Below are 18390 nucleotides of genomic sequence, written 5' to 3'. Positions count from 1 at the left end.
TTTATTGTTTAAGCTTTAGATAGTTTTCAACTATTTAATTTTAATTTATTCTAGCAAATTTCCCTTTTTTCCCCACTGAAAGCCATATATGTGGCCTTTGGAGTCTCATGTAACTTAGAACTGTTATACCTAGTGTTTTTCAACTGCAATATTAACTGAAAGATAGTTACTATACTAAATTCATATTTATATTTTTGTGTTTAAAAATATAATGTAGTTTGGACTATTAATGAAATAAATCCTGAGAGGAGGGACATAATTACTTTTGCTTTCAGGGTTGTGTAAAGAAGTAGATTCATAGTTACACTTCCTTTTCTCTTCTTTTACAGCTCAAAAAGAGGTAATGTCAGCTCAACTGACATTTAGTTCCATTTGAAAATTTTAGAAAATAGACTTGTGAGCAATTGCAATCAACAAATATTGGGAGGAGTCTAGTGTAAAGTTATGGGCTCTCTGACCTGAAATTATACACCATGGACTGTGTAGTAATCCTGTATGTAAACACTGGAGTCTTCAGTACTGAAAGATCCCATTTCCTTTGCTTGAAACTGTTTTGAGGTCTCTTTTCACCCTGATACGATTTTGCAGTTACTAGAGTTACTCCTACTTTATCCTAAGCAGAGAGCATGCAGAGCATGCAATTTTCTGGAGTTTTTCTGCACTTGGCACCAAAGCTATTATGTTGTTTTATGTAATTCTGTTTAATTTCATCTCTGAAATGCATCCAGTAAATTGTTCAGATTAAAAGGTTTTATTTGAATGGTTCGATATGTCTCTGTGTAGAAAATGTGGTTTTACACTTTGGTTTGTTTCTTTATAGAACGCCTAATGCCATCTGTTCATTTCAAATGGATCCAGACTTGCACGGTATGGATTTTTCTCTTTTTTTCCAACTTTTCTCAAGCGATATTTCTGTGTCTGTTTGGACAGAAACTAATGAATTGTAGTGAAGTCATGCCACTTTCAAAATGTCTGTGCTGTAAGACATAAATGACAAATGACATAGCTGTGCTACCTTTATTTTTGAATCTGTCCTGGCACCTTCCCTGCCATTATCTCCTTGGCTCATAGAATGGTCAGGTACACAGGGGCCATATTCCCTAATTTGTATTTTCACATATTCTAGAATAGGCATGAACGATGGCCATACACTCCTTTTTGAAGTGCAAAATTTTAGGGGGTGCTTCATCTGCTACATAACAAGTAGCACAACATGCAGAACTAGTAGGTAGCCAGCTGGCGATGTAGGAAACAGTGCACTCTTTTCTATAGAAATTCCTTTGTCAACAAAGGGCATTTATGAGTCTTGATGTTAAATTTGACCCACTGCAGAATGATTACATGCTAGTTTTCTGTCCAAAGAGGAAGCTCTATTCCTATAAAAAATGAGAGTTTAGTGCCCCTAAATAGCCTCTTATAAATAATAATCCTAAAATGTTTTGTAGTTTTGTATTTGGAGGCGGGGAGGAGGGCTTTTTTATTTCTTTGTCTCCTGTTTTACCTGAGTGCTTTTGCAAGTTAATTCTGGAACTATTACTTGGCAGGCACAGAATGCCCTACTTTGAGGCCAGATTTTTGTCTGTAAGGATAGACTTGAAGTGAGTAGCAGATGGCTACAAAACAGATCCCTCCTCTTAGAAAGTCACATGGAAGGTGTTTGAATTGGATTATGTGTATGTTTCTGGCATTTGTATTTGAAAATAAGCATTTAGAATTTAATCTGTAACCTACTGAATGAAAACTGTGGGAGTCTTTCTGTTACTTTCAAAAGAGCTTTGGATCAGTTTACTGAGGAAAGAGAACTGATCATGCATGGAAGTCAAAACTAATTTTTCACATTGTATGACATGCTACACTATATCCCCAAATAATATCACAAAACTTAGTATGACAAAAGCAGGACTAAACAGATGGTATAGCAGATATTGTCTTATTTCTATATCTTAGGCATCATCTGAGAACCAGCAGAGCCTGTAATTGGCTATTAACATTAGTTTGGTACATTTCTGGGAAACAATTGCTCACAGGTTGGCTTATTTCCAGACTAAACAGGTAGAGAGTTTTTTGAGTTATTTCTACTCAGTTATGCATATTTGGTACTTATCTTTGACCTTAGTCAACTGTGAGTAACTCTGCCTCTCTGAAGTACAGGGTGGAAGAGTCTCTGAGGACAAGAGGATGACTGATAAATCCTTTTCTAGTTTCTAAACCTATTGTGAACAAGCCTTTTTTTGGTCTTGAAGTTCTAGGTATGTGTGTAAAGTACCAAGTATAAGTCATGTTTGGAAGCCCTTACCTTCCACTCAGGAAAACATCCTTTAGTGATTTGAAAGGAATGAGCCAAAATCCTGTAAGGGTGTGGGATTTAGTTGAGCAACTTGAGTGAGATTACTAAGCAGAGATGTCAAAAGCCAGTTCCTCTGGTAAATTGCTTATCTTCTTCTGAGTCCCAGATGTTGACCTTGACAGAAAATTTGTTTAATGCTTGAAACAATATGCATCCAAAACAATAACCCTGCTGTGCAGACTGACAAACTGTTCCTTGTAGAAGAGCATCACTGATCAATGAACTGTTTTGCCTGAAAAAAATTACTTCATTATGATCTTGGCTAAAAGTATGCATAGCACATATCCTTTTTCGTGGTACATGAATAGACTTGATTCCCAAAGGAGCAGATGTACTCTCTATGCTAAATAATATTTTTATAACTCTTCATGTCACTGGTCATAAGAAGACCATTTTCTCCACAAAGCTGTTGGAAAAAAAATAATTTTTTTTTTCATTTTTTCAAAATTTTTTCTTCAAAGTATTGTCAGTTTTGATCAAGTCCAAATTTGGTTATTTTGATTTTTAGTTAAACAGTTAATTTTTCTTTCTTTCCTTTTTTTTTTTTTGCTTTTAAACAAACTTCTCTACTGTAACGTGTATTTTCTTTCACAGAGGCTTTTAATGATGTTCAGAGCTCCGTCTACAGAACAACCCTAAAACTACGCTCAGTACAAAGTCTGTGCCAGTGTAAGTAGATTAAGAGAATCCTGTGCCTTAACAGGAAGAAGAATCTGTAAAAATTTTGTGTTACTGTCACCATGAGTTATTATGATACTTTGCCCTCTCATTTTCCACCTGAGAATCTCAGCATGCATTATGAACACTTAAGAGCTAGATAGTACTTCATATACAAATTTTTTTTTCCCCTCTCTTGAATGTCAGTAGAAATACGCTAGTGAAATGCTAAAGGCATGAGAGAATCAAATTATTATTACAATCTGCAACACTGCTATGTAGACATCACAGGCAATTATGAATCTTTATCTGTGTATTATTATTCTTGTTAAATGTCAAATTCTTATGTGCTTCTTAGGAGCTGATTTATTGGAAATAATCGTGGATCATCAAAAATGCATTGACAGGCATTGTTATTAATACTGTAAGTATTAATGAGAAGAAAATAAAATATGATAGACCAGAAAATCCCTGGCTGGCATTCATTCTCTCTGTCTTTGAAGTGAGTGAGAATTCTGTGCAAGCAAAGAATTATGGAACTAAGTCCTGGATGCCTAACTTGCTTTGAAATTACTGGATGTAAATTCCATATTGAGTTAAAATGCATAAAGATCTTGAATTTTCCACCTGAAACAGTCTGTTGCTGAAAATGCACAACATTGCAAGTGAAGTCATCAGAGCAGCACAGAAAATATGGCCTTGGCCATATTTTTTCATTAGAGCATGCTCTGCTATGAATGATCTCAGCCCTGATATCATAAATCTACCTGGTGCTGTGTGTGACAGCATGGAAGTACCAACTCACACAGGTACTGACTGTTGCCTAGTCCTCCATATCTACTCTAGGCACTCATAGCATCTATCCCAGTTACTCTACTCCTCCTTGAGCACTGATGACCAGAATTGCACATCGGTTTCCAGACTGAGATTCACCAGCATCTCACAGTAATATTTTCCCATCTGTGCTGGAACTGTAAATGACACATTCTAGGTTCTCTGCTTCTTCAGCAGTCTGCAAACTTTCAATCTACTACGATCTTTTTTTCCCCAGATGTTAATTCTAATTTATCGTGCCTTTACAGTACTAAATGTGACCTTTAACAAGCCATAGTTCTCTCTTCCCACAGGGTATTAGTTATTCCATGGCACTTTCATAACACAGCCTGTTTGCTCCTTTCTTGGCCATAGTGCCCTATGTATTTGTGCATGAGCAGAAAGCCTACATCAAAGCACAAATTGTTTCTGCAGTCCCAGGTGAGCTTTATTTTAAAGTACTGAATGGTACATAGTTTTATACTCACAGAATGAAAGTTAGATCTATAATTTGAATGCAGTTAACCATGCTATTTTCCTCTATAATTTGGATGGAGTTAATCATGCTATTTTCCTTCCCTTCCTATCTGTCCCAAAGTTACATCTAGGGAATTTTAGTTGAGCAGTTCTATCTTTGTAGTCTCACAAGTTTTGCTGCATCCATGAACTCAGCAAGATGTTTCCCAGATTATTTTCTTTTTATTTTGCATACTGTTTTGGACTTCATTTTACACACTTATCTTACCTAGGCACTTCTAATTTAAAAAGTCAAGCCTCCCTTCATGAAAAGGCAGGGATGCTCATTCATTTCTCCCTTAATTTTCCCACAGTGGATTTTATTGATGTTTCTCTGATTCAGCACATCCTACCAAGTGAACAGAGCCAGAGGGAAAAGCAGATTTATCTGAAAGTGCAGCAGATCTCTGGAATGCTGATGGAACTATTCCAAAGGGCGAGTTTAGAAAAACCAGGCCAGGTAGATCCAAGAGCTGCTACATTCACGTTGAGCCTGCTAGCTGCCATGTATGACAGGTGAGAGGAAGCACGAATATAAATCCACCACCACGTACTGCTAGACCAAGTCTGTTTCTACCATGCTTATACCATTTCTGTATGAAACTCTCCCATTTTATTGGTATTTTGCTTGGTAATTCAGCTGTAGGAATATGAGGCACAAAGTGTTATCAGAGAAGCACTGGTCAAATGTTTCCAAAATTATCTGGAAGTCCAGATGTCTGCACTCCGTTGCTAACTTCTTCTGTGAACAGCTTTACAGAGAGTAGCTCTTCTTTTGGCTGCCAAGATATTTTGATACACTCCTGAAAAATAATCCATGTTTGTTTTTAAATGACAATTTCCATGCACAGGTCTAGAATTTGCCAGTCACTTTTCATTATTCATTTTTTCTCCAGCCTAAGAAGTTAATCAACCAATTATGAAACAAAACTACCTCTCATAAGATGATCAGCTAGCTCCTATGAACAGCGAAGTTTCTGGGAATAATAAGGAAGCAGCTCGCAGAGTGTACTTTTCTCACGTATTGTTTGTGAATAATGAATTAATTCACTAAAAGGCAGAATTAGTTTGTGATTGTATAAGATTTAAAAGACAAAGGCTAACCTCATTATAGAATTTATTCACCACAGTTGAAATTTATTCCCTTCTACATCAGAGCAAAGTTTTTACTGAAAGTGAGTGAGATGTAAGTGGTCTGCAGGGCTTCTTCTTGAATCACTAGTAATTAATAATATGATCATTACTGCTTAAGGTCCCACGATATGAATTTTTTATTTGCTTAAAACATCAATTAAGGCTAAGAATAAACTGGTGTATTATGAAACAAAGCTAGAAGAATCAAGAGTATTTTGTAATTTGTGTGCACTGTAAGGATGTAATTTAGAAGAATCTTCTTAATAGGATTATCCTGGTTTTTTGTGTTTTCTTAGGACATTGTGTAATTTTCTTTTTGCTGTGATTTCTTTTTTTTAAAAAAATCACAAGTTTCTTACCATGTATATAGGATAGAAAAAGCTTCTTGTAATTTTCTTCTAATCATGTTTTCTCTGTAGAGTGCTGTTCTCCACTATCACCATTGGAAAGTACTCAATGGCAAGAGCACATAAGGGCTTTTCAATGTTCATGTGGTAGCTTACTTAATAAGCTTACATAAATCATCATAAGGGTTTTTGATTGTATACTTTAGCTTTAATCTTGGACTTCTTTGTGTGAAAGTTCTGGAAAAAACTCAGTATACAAATACAAAATCTAGAAACTTTTGACCAACAATTTTCCATGCAGCTGATATATTAGAGACTATATTGCAGCTTTATGCAGTATGCTCTGCAAAAATGCCGTTTATCTAAAGACTCTTTAAGACAATTTTTATAATAATGATGTTCTGAAGTGTAATACTGCTTTGCAAAAGTGGTATCTTAAATATTGAATTCCAGGATTTCCTGATTTATGGTTTCCAATTAATGTCTCCTTTGTCTTCACATCAAGAAATGTTTTTTTCTTAGGTGCCTATGTCACAAACTTGGATTCTAAATTAAGCTGCATTTTAAATGAAATAACGGTCAAAACTAAAGTCCTGCTTCTGCATATATCCTTTTGATTAAATTGAGTTGCAGTGACATTAAAGGGAATCAAACCAAGAGGAGCACAGTACAGATCTAGGGCTACAGTGAAGCTGCCTGATGATATAATACAAAAACCAGATTGTAATCTTGCTTTCTCTTCCATATTTGGAAAGGCTTTCCACAAATGAAGAGCAGGGGTTTTTTTAAGGCATGTATTGTAAATAAAAGATTATATTTTAATTGGAATGTGAGGTCTTTGAAGGAGATGCTGTCTTTTTGGTTGCATGGTATCTTGAACCGTTGACTCTGTAGTTATGTGCAGTGACAAAGGGTCCTAGACATAAAATGTTGCTAAAATGCAACATCAATTATATACATATAAAAGGATATGAGTTTTGAAGTTGTCTCCCAACATAGCAATATTTTTTTATTTAGAGGTTTCAGGTTTTACATTCTTGGTGAATGTCGTGTAACTTATTTTGTTTTCCTAGATCTGAAACAGGTTATATCAAAACTAGATCTGCTGCAGCTGCCCTAATTGCCCTTTCAGGAGACACCCTACTGGCTAAATACAGAGGTGGGAAATGTATAATTTTGTACACTGCCTATAATATTGACATTGAGAAAAATCTCCGTTGTCATTTTTTTTTTTTACTTTAAAAGATAATACAGTTCTGCCATGCCAAAAAGTAATTTATGTTGACTGTTTAGTTGTGGAGAAAGGCTGATGCAGAAGAATACTTATCCATCAATATCTATAGCCATCTTTGCATAAAGAGTCTTGGAACAAGTCACAGTAAAATTTAAGATAAGTAGAGCTTTAAAATGAAGGCCAAGTTCTATTTGCCTAGCAGGAAAGAACATAGAATCTCTAGTTTTAAATGGCATTGGATTAGAAAACAATTTCATCTATTTGATCCAGGAAACTTGTAGAACCCTTTTCTTGTTAGACAAAAATGCTTTAAGAACTAAGTATAATAGATAAAGGTAGCCTAGTACCATGTACAGCACTAAGATTTCTGCCTGAATTAAGTGCTCAAAATAGAGAACAATATTTGCCTCATACTCTCCCATTGCATATTGTGTATTTCCTTGCAAATTACAATTTGGAATTCTGCCCCTCTACTCTGCCCTCATGAGACCCCACCTGGAGTATTGCATCCAATTCTGGAGCCCCCAACATAAGAAAGACATGGACCAGTTGGAGAGAGTCCAGAGGAGAGCCATGAAGATGATCAGAGGGCTGGACCACCTCTCCTATGAGGACAGGCTGAGAGAGTTGGGGCTGTTCAGACTGGAGAAGAGGAGGCTCCGGGGAGACCTTGTAGTGGTCTTCCAGTACTTAAAGGGAGCCTACAGGAAAGACGGGGAGAAACTCTTTAGCAGGGCCTGTTGCGATAGGATGAGGGGTAATGTTTTAAAACAGAGGGAATTAGATTCAGATTAGTCATTAGGAATTTTTTTTTTACAATGAGGGTTGTAGAACACTGGAACAGGTGCCCAGAGAGGTGGTGATGCGCCATCCCTGGAAACCTTTAAGGCCAGCTTGGATGAGGCTCTGAGCAACCTGATCTGGTTGGAGATGTCCCTGCCCATGGCAGAGGGCTTGGACTAGATGGCCTTTACAGGTCCCTTCCAACCCAAATTATTCTAAGATTCTATGATTAACAATTCACAATTTAAATAGGGCATATCTTGTACAAACGTATTTAAAAATTTTTCTTACAGCCATGAAAATGAGCTCATTGTTTCCTTCATCCTTACCTGTCTTAACTGCCAAGAATAAGCAATTGCCATAATTTCCTTGGTTTCCTTCTCTTTCCGCTGTCTATAAGAAGAAAGTATTGTCACAGCAGTGACTGAGTGCTTGTTAGATAGACAATAAAGGGGAACTTTCTTTTGGAGTTTATTTGGTAGGCTGCAATCATCATGTAGATAGTTTGAGAATAAGTAGCTATAAAATGCTTCAGGCTCTACCAGGATTTCTGTTTCTTTTCTCTGGTTGTTTTCAGCTTTCTTCCAGTTTTATGCTGTCCATGATGAGAAGGCATCCTTGATTACTCGTAGTTCCCTGAGAAGCCTACTAACAGACTTAAATCAGGTAATGCCACTGCGGTACTGTTACATAACAGATCTTGCAGGAATACCCTAATCTAATAGAAAAAAAAAAAAAACAAACCATGGTTGATACATTTTATGTTTGAATACATTATGGGATTGAAGTCGGTAGGGCACTCTGTGGACATAGGGAGCTACCATGCAAAGTAGGTAAAGGAATCAAAATCTGTAACTTTTCGCAGTCAGAGTAACCACTCACATCAGTGCCTCTGTGCATTCATTTTGCCTGAGCCTACAGGTCCTGGGAACAGCTGCGTATAGCTGTTGCTAAAGCGACTCCAAACTTCAGATGTCTGTACTCACAGGAACAGCTTACAGTTGCAGAACAATGCCTTAGCATATAGGTATTTCCAGCTGAACTGGTGCTGAAAGTGGGATCTGAAAACGACACCTGAGGTTCAAACCCAGTGTCCTTCGGTATTCTAGTATGGCAGCATAATATGTTGATCCATTTCAGTAAGTGAGGTGGAATCAAATCATTCTGACACATACCGAACTATGAAATTACATACTGATGGTATGGATATGAACAAGTTTTCTTCAGATCAGTATGTAAAATGGCATTTCTATAGATGCTTCACCATCTATGTGCTGTCACCATCTCAGCAGAGCATGATGGGAACATCTGGTTTTTACTGAGGTGTTTCTGAGCCTTTCTTCTTAATATAGATCCCAGCCGTTGTGGGAGAAAGCTGCACTCTGTCTTATGTGGAAATTGCTACTCACAGCTGTTTCCATGGGGTAAGTGAAATTCTGATGTCCTGGAAAATTATTTTGAATGTTGCTAGTTGATTAAAATTGCAAGTATATTACCATATAACATCCACCAGTATCTGCTTCTAAGGGGAAGGATTGTTTGTCAGTCTTAGGATTCATATCTATAGAAAAGGCTCAGTAAGATACTTGCATTTATTCCAAAACCTTTGAAACCTAGTAACATCTTACATGTATTGGAAATCTATGCTCGCAGAGTCCAATATCAGGGCTTTTATTAGGAATTGTAGATGAGACACCAGTTCTTTTCAAGTGAATGACTGAACTTGAGACATGTATTTTTTCCAGGTTCTGAATTCAGCAATAGTTGAAGAAAAATTCCTATCTTGGCTGAGATCGGAGCCTGCTGTTCTCCTGTGGCTCCCTACCTGTTACAGATTATCAGTCACAGAAATGGTTTCTCACCAAGCTAGATGTAGAGTCTGCAAAATTTTCCCTATTACAGGCCTCAGGTGCGTCAGTAATTACTATAGTCTGTAGCATCCACATAAATAGTTCTTACCATTGTTTGCCTACCCTACAGGCTCTAAGTGCTGTATTAAGCAGGAAACTTCAGACATAATCTAATGTAACAAGTGAGATAGGGAAAGAAAGAACCATCACAGGCTGGTGCTCAAGCCTGCATCCTGTTTCTCTTTAGTTCACTAGCACAGACATGATTATGAAGGCCTACTGAAAATAAACTGGTAATTCAGTGGAAAAGCCAATCAAACTTGTGTATCTGATTTCTGAGTTGTTTGTCCCATAATCAGGTATATTAATTGGCTAGTTAAGTTATCCATCTTAGCATCTTTTTCATGTAAGTAATGGTATAAAAAGAACACTTTCTATTACTTTCTATTACCTACTGACCAGAATGCTCAGAAAAGCGTTTTACTGTTACTCTTTTCTCACTAATAGTAAGCTTGCAGGTTTAGTTTTTTTGCATTTTTTAATTTTTTAGTAGTGTAGTGATGTTACAGTTCCATGAGAGCAGCAAGTAGAGATAAGCTCCAGCATAAGAAGCATATGAAGATATAACTGCATTCTCCAAAAATGGTACTAGAAGAACTGTTTCTTCCTTGGACTGAATTTCAATGCAACAAATAAATAATATCAAAATGATTAGTGAGTTCTGGAGAATAGTCCACTGTCATTTGGACAAAATAACTCTTACATTCAGAAAATGCTGAGGAAAGTAATTACTCTAACAAAGGTGCTTCTCTGCATTTCAGAACTCAGGGATCTAGATTTCCAGTGATTAAGCTCACTTACACCAAATTCTTACTTGTGAGGAAGTAACTTAATCCATCTGTGTTCCCTCAGGTATCGCTGTCTGAAGTGCCTCAATTTTGACCTTTGCCAAGTCTGCTTTTTCACTGGCCGTCTCAGCAAACAGCGTAAGAGGTCACATCCTGTTATGGAACACTGTGTGCAGGTAGAGTCCCATTGTACTGATTCATTTCCCTGTTCAAGTTTTTCACGTAGGCAAGTAGGCAGTAGACTCTTGAACTACACTGATTATGAAATTGTGTGTATTAGCCATAATGGCTATGACATATTAGCATTATTAATCTGGGAACAGTGAGTCAGGAGAAGGAAAAAGAGGGGGCTTCTAACTTTAGAAGGAGTATTTTGTTCTGAAATAACTGAATAAAGCCATGAAATCTCATAGTGCAAGTCCTCTTCCTGAGGAGTTTTATGGTGAGTTTGCCATTTGCAGATCATCCCTAAACCTGTGGAAAGGGCCCTTAGTGTGTCCTGGTGCCGTGCTCCTTCCTCCCAATCCCAATGTGGATTCATTCAGAAATTAATCATCCTAAAGTTGTACAAACTCCTGCATGAAATTTCCTTTATTCCAGAGTTTTTCCGCTTTATTGTAAACCTTTTGGATTCATTTGTCTCTGTCAGTTAGGGATGCAGCACAAAGAGGCAACATGGGCCCAACTAAGCTCATTTACTTGGGCTCCATTAGACGGGCAACTTGTGCTTTCATCACAGTGGTGGTGAAGTTCAACACTGGGAATTTGTGTTTGGAAGATCAGCTTCTCCTTTAAGCAAGAGATTCCAGATCTTGCACACAGCAGCAGATAAGTTTTTTTTATGGATCTGTATAACTGTATCTTACTCTCTTCCAGTAAATTATCTGAAAAGCACCCATTAAAGTTTCCCTAATAAGCTGTACTTCATGGTCTCCTTCCTGAAACCCTGCGGGGGGGGGGGGGGGGGGAACATTAAGCTGTTGCCACTTCATTGCTTTCTTTCTGAAAACCAAACCCTATTGCTAACACTGTGAGAAACTACATCTGGATGCTCAATATCTGCATTCAAAATAACAGATAGATGTTCATTCCTCCAAATATTCTTCCATATCCTCCATCTGCAGGAAAATAGGAGAAACAAATGGCAACTGATCTCATGTAGAGATTTCTAATAGAGACATAAAAAAAGTGTGAATGGAGAGTGAATGGGAGCGTGTGGATGTGGGAGCACTAGACGGAGGGGCAGGAGGGATATAACAAAGCATGAGATGATCAGTTGGCCAGCAAGATCACAGCACTTCCACACAACTTCTCAGGACAACCAAATCGGGAAAACAAAAGGTAGCCTGAAACTGAAGGTAGCCCAAAACAAAGGACAAACTACAATTTGAAGATGCCATCACAAGAGGTGATGTGAGGGTAAAGAACAACACCTATATCTATAAGACACCCAAATAAGGAGACAAAAAATCACAACCACTGCCAGCTCCTAAAGGAGCTAAAGGCACATCAAAACCAGCACACAGTCACACTAAGAGGAACCTAGGAGGCTTAAGGAAAACTGGCAACTCTTGTCCTCTGTGTCGCTGTAAGTCACCATGGCCATACTGTGTGTATACAGATACCTTGGTGTGTGAATGCTGGAGAGACTACTTGGACACATGTATGTTAATGCTTGTGAGTGAGTGAGTATGAGTGAGTGGAAGTAGTTTTGTATTAAAATGAAGTCCCCTTCCTCTCCTATACTATCTGACATTGAGCTTTCCCACATTGTTGCTGTAGTATTGCAACTGGATCACTGAACTTAGGTTCATTTTTATATACTTTGTGTAGGACATAAAGGAATCAGTAGTAAGCCACTTTTCCCATGCCTCCTGCTCTTAGCAGATGCTGTCCTTGGCTGGGTAGGTTTTCATATTGTCTTTATCAGGGAGTGGGCTGCTGACTGGGGATTGGAAATATCAACAGTTTTTCCATACCGTGCTGACACCTTGTGGTAATGTTATTGCCATGTTGAGAAATTACTCAGAAGCATGCCGTATGTTTTCTTTGTGTTTTACTGTTCAGTTTGTCAGGGCTTACCCCATGTTCAGTCGCTTTCTGACAGTGCTGTGACAAATGGAAGCATGGTTTTTACTGTATTGTATGAAAGGACGTGAGGCACGTGAGGCACAGAAGGCTGTATCTATTAACACTTCATGGAAGTATAAAAGCACTTATTGATCAAGAGTAAACTTAGATACTAGTCGGGCAGAATTATTGTTGTGACTGTCAGCTTAATGATTTTAATCTTGCCTGGAGCATTTCCAGACTGCCTGAATTTGGCTCAGGCAGAGTGTTTTGCTTACCTGACAGAATTGAAGCCACTGTTCTCTGTAGTCTTGCATGATCATCCACCTCAACTCCCCTTCTAGGGCTCAGATATCAGCCATTAAACTCTTCAGACCTTTGCTTTCTTATGTATTGCCTTTGCCTTAGACTGTGTCTATTTCTGGGCAGCACTTGTTTGAAAATTCACTCCCTTCTTTATTATCCTTAATTCCAATAGATGTCAGCAAAGGCGAATGCAAAGCACTTTCTCTGCACCATGAGGAACAACCTGTTTCAAGAGCGCTGCAGAAGAAAGGAGGCTCAGAGGAGGGCTCTGGAAATAGTGGAGGAGAGGCACTTTCCTACTTACAAAAAGAGTCTGTGAGTTCCTGTTTCCAGTGAGTATATAATCTCTGAATAATATGTCAGGCTGTGCAATATTGCTTGATTATGTCCTTTGAGTAAGGGATTTTGTTATGACTTACACAATGTTGTTATTTTTCCATTAAAAAGGGAAAGCATAAATGGAAAATTGCTGCACATAGTTTTGTAGCTTAACCATGATTACCATACCGGCAACCTAATGACCAGTTGTCTTTATAAAGTGTAACATGCTCGTGTCTTCCTTCCCTTCTTCCTTATGTTATCTCTTTCTCTCCATGCCATTTCTTATTCTCAGTCTTGGGTCAAGCATGCAAATATTTAGTACTTATCACAATTGCATGAGGTTTTAAGCACCTCCTCTGTGACAAATTCATTGGAAATTAACTGTGAATACTTTCCATATGTGACCCACAGTGCATTCACTGACAGCCGTTCTACTCAAGTCCCTCTGAATCGCAGTCCTGTGGGATTACTCACAATTGTTGGTAGCTGATCTCACATTTCCAATTCTTTCAGATCAATTCTGTTTTGTGCTTTTAGTTAATGTGTAAATTCTTTACTGTATTCCCACTGATCACAGTGGTTAACAAGGAACATTGGAGGCCATGTTGTGATTTTTCCCTATAGTTGCTCCTTCCTTGCTCTGAGATTTCAGTTGATATCTAAGTGTAGAAACTGAAGGGAATGATTGTACAAGATAACCACTACAAATGTATGAAGGGTGAGATTCCTTCCTAGTTGTATAAAGACCTAGCAACTGTCTTGTATCTCACGTGTGTTCTCCAAATGAGGCTTCAGTGAGACTGAAATAGAAAAAAAATGGTCAATCCTCTCTAAAAGAATTAATTTATAGAATCATAGAATCATAGAATGGTTAGGGTTGGAAGGGACCTTCAAAGGTCATCTAGTCCAAGCCCCCTGCCATAGGCAGGGACATCCCCCACTAGATCAGGTTGCTCAGAGCCTCATCCAACCTGGACTTGAATGTTTCCAGGGATGGGGCATCAACCACCTCTCTGGGCAACCTGTTCCAGTGCTCTACAACCCTCATTGTAAAACATTTTTTTCCTAATAGCTAATCCAAATCTACCTCCCTCTATTTTAAAACCATTACCCCTAATTTCATCCTTGCATGAAGGAGAAAAATCTGTTTATAGAACTTGATTGTGCTACACTGCCAGGTAAGTATATTGCTATTAGAAACCAATTTTTATATACAGTAAGACCAATGGATGATAATTATAGTGATTCTTACAGAGAATATTATTTCAGTGTTTGTTTTTTAAAATGTGGTGAAATGCAAAACATTTACCATTGCTAATATTTCCCCACTTGTATTCAGCAACAAAAAATCTGTCTCCATTTTGAATGTCATTTAATCCTTCTGTAAGTAATCAAGATTTCTCTGTAATTCTGTGGGATTTTCCTTACCTGATGCTTGGGTAGCAATGAGAGAAAGAATAATTTGGGGTTGCCATTACAGATGTCACTGCGGGGCTTATAGTTATCTGGGCTTTTCCTAGCATAGGATGGACTGGACAGCATATTTGGCCCTTTGCTATCTTTTTGTTTTTGAATTTCCCAAGATATTTAGCTCTTAGCTAAAGGAAGCAAAAAGAGAGAAGGAGCAAGTTGCACTGATACTAAATGAGTTGAAAGAAGAACCTGTTGTTGAGATTCTGTTGAAAGAGTAGAATTTGTTTTAAGGAATTTAATTAATTTAATTCTTTCAGACAAAATATGCCAGCAGATATAGCAAAATCATACTTCTTGTTCTGTCAATAGCACAGCTGTCTGTCTACTTAGAGTGCATTAGTATTATTTTGATCTTTCTGGGTACCAAAACCATATAAGGCTTGATCCTTTCTGTGCTCATTATTTCTCTGCTGATATACAGCCCCCCTTCAGAACTCAGTGCTTCACCACTACTTGGCCCTGAAAACCTATCTTTCCCAGTGGACAGACCTGTTCTGGAGTCACTCAACTTCATATCTGAAAACAGAACTGTAAAGCAGAAGAGTGAGAATAACAGCAGGACACCAGAGCAAGGCAAGACAAAAGCTCAGGTGAGCAAAACATGAAGCTGTAATAGTGCTAAAGCTATAAGGAAGACCTACCAAGTTGACTATCTAATTGCTTTCTAATTACCAATGAAAAATAAATGTAATGGACAGCTTCACCTTTCTGTTAATTTCTCACTTATGGAAAAAAAATGTGGAAACTGAAAACTTAGTGAAGCTTGAATTTGATACCCTTCCAAGATTAATGAGTAGGTCTTTCACATTCATAAAATTCAGAAGCATTTGTAAGAATATTTGCTCTATTACTTTTTTTTTTTTGAGTTGTCTTAAATGTTATAGACATATGTTAAAGACTAGCTAATACTGGAGTCCCCTCTCTGTTCTGACAGTAAAAAATGCCACCATGTCCTCCTACTGCAAGCAAATGTCAAGGAAGGATGCCTTAATTCTTGTTAGGCTCAAGCCATTTTTGTCACCATGGCAATAGCAGGAGGACAGAACGGGCCCTTCTTAAGGATAAACTCAGAGTAGTGTCCACTCCAACTAAAATAGCTCATGCATAAAAGCTCTCCACTAATCATTTCCAGGTTCCTTGCATAGAAACAATGGTAGAGGAGCGGGTAGGACAGCATAGATAAAAATAATTACATAGCAGTTTTTTATTTCTATATTTATTTGAGAGGTCGGTAGCTCTGCGCGTACTCAGAATATAGGGAACACTGGGTTGTGTTCAAACCAGTTTGTGTCATCCACTCATCTTGTTCTTCCCAGAAGCCAAGGGTGCAGTAACTGAGAACTATCCTGTGCATGTCAGGTCACTCCTTTGGCTGCTACTCCTGTGCTGCCCTTTGAAACACCTGTCTTTTAGGACTCTGCTGCTCAGTTCAAGGTATAGTGCCACCCAGCACATATCTGCAGGAGAAACTGTGGGCAGAGATTGCTTAAGCATGTCATTTTGATGGCTGGCATTGGTTGTTTTAGAAGACAGGGAGATGGTACTTGCATCCCTGTAATGGGATTCTGTCACATGCATTTCTTTCTTGTTCATTTTCTCTCTGGGCTGAGAATTCTTTGAGCAGTTTTATACTGATTTCCAACATGTTATAGTGCAAATTATTTCAATGTTGCTTAAAAAGATGCAGGCCGTAAATCCAACAGTAGCTTTTAATAGAATCTGTGAGTTTGGAGGTCCTGGGAACCCAGCTCTTAGTCTCATAAAATTTCCTGGCAGCCCTGATTTCAGCCCAGTTTATACCATGCCTCTAAAGCAGCTTACCTGGAAAATGTTTGTCTCCCTGACTTTTGGGCTACTGTCCTCTGCATGGCCCAGAGACTGCTACATTCATCCAAAAAACAGGAGTTTCTCTTCTCTCTTCTACGTCCAGTCTGTCTTCCTCCATCTTCTTGTCCCAAAGAAGTTGTGTGACTTGGGAGAGACTGTCCCCAAATCGGAATATTCCATTTTCCAGAAAAATTTATTTAACTGCAATCAGTTAAATAAAAAAGTTAACTAGTAAATATGTAAGACAAACCAAATCCCAAATTTGCCATGCTCTCTTATAACAAATTTGCATAGAAAATTAATTGTTATTGCTGATAAAGTTATAAACAGATACTTTTCTCTTTTTTTATTATAGGCAACAGCCTCTTTTGAAGCAGATGTGTTAAAATGCATGAATCCATCAAAAGCATTCACAATGACAGCAGGTAGGTAAATGCAGCAGTACAGTGACTGAAGACTGGTGGGCAGTGCTGCTCCAGTGAAGAGCTAGAAGACAAATTATTTTTGCGTGCTTTAGAGATTTAGAGATTTTTTTAAAAAACCGCTATCAAATTATAAAAATTCAGCAGCAAAAATTGTAAATGGAGATCACTGGAAAAGCAATTTCTGGCAAAGCAAAATATTTTATTTTGCTTTCACCAGCATTTCTGCAGTTGTTAGTTTACATTTCTAAAAGTCATTTTTAAGGGAAAAATGTTCATTCACATAAAAATATCAGAATAGCATACTTTTAATTTTTTTTTGTCTGAATAAGGCTTAATCAAAACAAATTTTGTAATTACATTAGGTTTTTAAATCAAGGTGGGATATCTTTCTAAAAAATATGCTGTAAGTCAAGTAGAGATTAGAGGCTTAATACAGTAACTATTGGTAAAAATTCCATAACTTAGATTGTCACAGAAGTCCCTTCTGATATTCAAACCTTTGACACTACAAAATATTAATTCCTAAACTACAAATTTATGGGGTGGTTTGGTTGGTTGGGGGGTGGGGTTGGTGTTTGGGCAATCATGCTTACCATTTTCTTTCACGTTTGCTTTCCCCTCTTTCATTTTTGTAGTTATATATGAATGTGCTGGAGATGAAATCAGCACTGTGACCACTGAAACCAATGGAATTACAGCAAAACATAGAATTTTATCCAAATCTACTCTCTCTATTTCCCTCAGTATGATCAGTTCCTTCTGTTCCTGTTTTGTTTCATTCTAATAAGTCAATGTACAATTGCTGTTCCAAATTCACACAAGGGCACTCCAAGTCTAGAGTAAAGCAACTGCAGTTTCGTTGTAAGTCTATGTCCTTACCTCACTCTCTGTTGTCACATGGGAAAGTAAAGAGATACAGCAAAGATCTTCAGCTTTTGTTTAGATTAGCAGTAGTTGAGAGGATATTTGGGAAGCCTGCTCCTGAAATACTGCATCACCCTCTGACACAGAGCTTATCATATAACTGGGTGAATGAATCACATTACTCATGGGAAGCTCTTTGTTCTTATTTGTGGACCAACTTCCAGCATTTTTGTGGCTGTTCACAGAACCAGGCTCTGAGTTAGTTGAAGGTAGTCAGCATTTAACAATAAAGACTTATTAAATGCTGTTATAAGGGACCACCATAATGCTAATTTTAATTTTAAATAGTCCAACTTGCTGTCCCATTCAGACAAGTCATGAATAATTCCAGTGAGACTGATGAGGCTCTTGTCTGTGAGCCAATGCGTACCCAAAAGAAAGTGAATCAGATGAACTTGTGGATGTAACTAAATTTTCTCTGGTGTGCGTGGGAGGGTGGAACTTCTCATTGCAAAAATCACAGTATCTTTTCAAGGACAAGTGGCCTATGCAGAAACTATTCATCTCATCAAAGA

At 37.8% G+C, this 18390-nt stretch overlaps 1 protein-coding gene across 1 annotated transcript in view; it reads left to right on the top strand.

Annotated features, from left to right (window-relative positions):
- The first annotated feature begins 667 nt into the window (after positions 1 to 667).
- Positions 668 to 18390, top strand: part of DYTN (dystrotelin) — a 68314-nt gene continuing 50591 nt past the window's right edge. The window contains 12 exon segments of the mRNA XM_086750606.1: positions 668 to 867; positions 2942 to 3016; positions 4648 to 4849; positions 6888 to 6973; positions 8409 to 8497; positions 9184 to 9255; positions 9577 to 9740; positions 10594 to 10705; positions 13078 to 13220; positions 15121 to 15289; positions 16882 to 16906; positions 16909 to 16951. Coding sequence (XP_086606732.1) covers positions 849 to 867; positions 2942 to 3016; positions 4648 to 4849; positions 6888 to 6973; positions 8409 to 8497; positions 9184 to 9255; positions 9577 to 9740; positions 10594 to 10705; positions 13078 to 13220; positions 15121 to 15289; positions 16882 to 16906; positions 16909 to 16951 — 1199 coding nt within the window. The 5' untranslated portion in view covers positions 668 to 848.

Source organism: Chlamydotis macqueenii, chromosome 6, assembly GCF_036417535.1.
Source record: "Chlamydotis macqueenii isolate bChlMac1 chromosome 6, bChlMac1.mat, whole genome shotgun sequence".
Lineage (NCBI taxonomy): Eukaryota > Metazoa > Chordata > Aves > Otidiformes > Otididae > Chlamydotis > Chlamydotis macqueenii.
The sequence above is the reverse complement of the archived record's forward strand: the minus strand, read 5'-3'. Positions and strand labels throughout refer to the sequence as shown.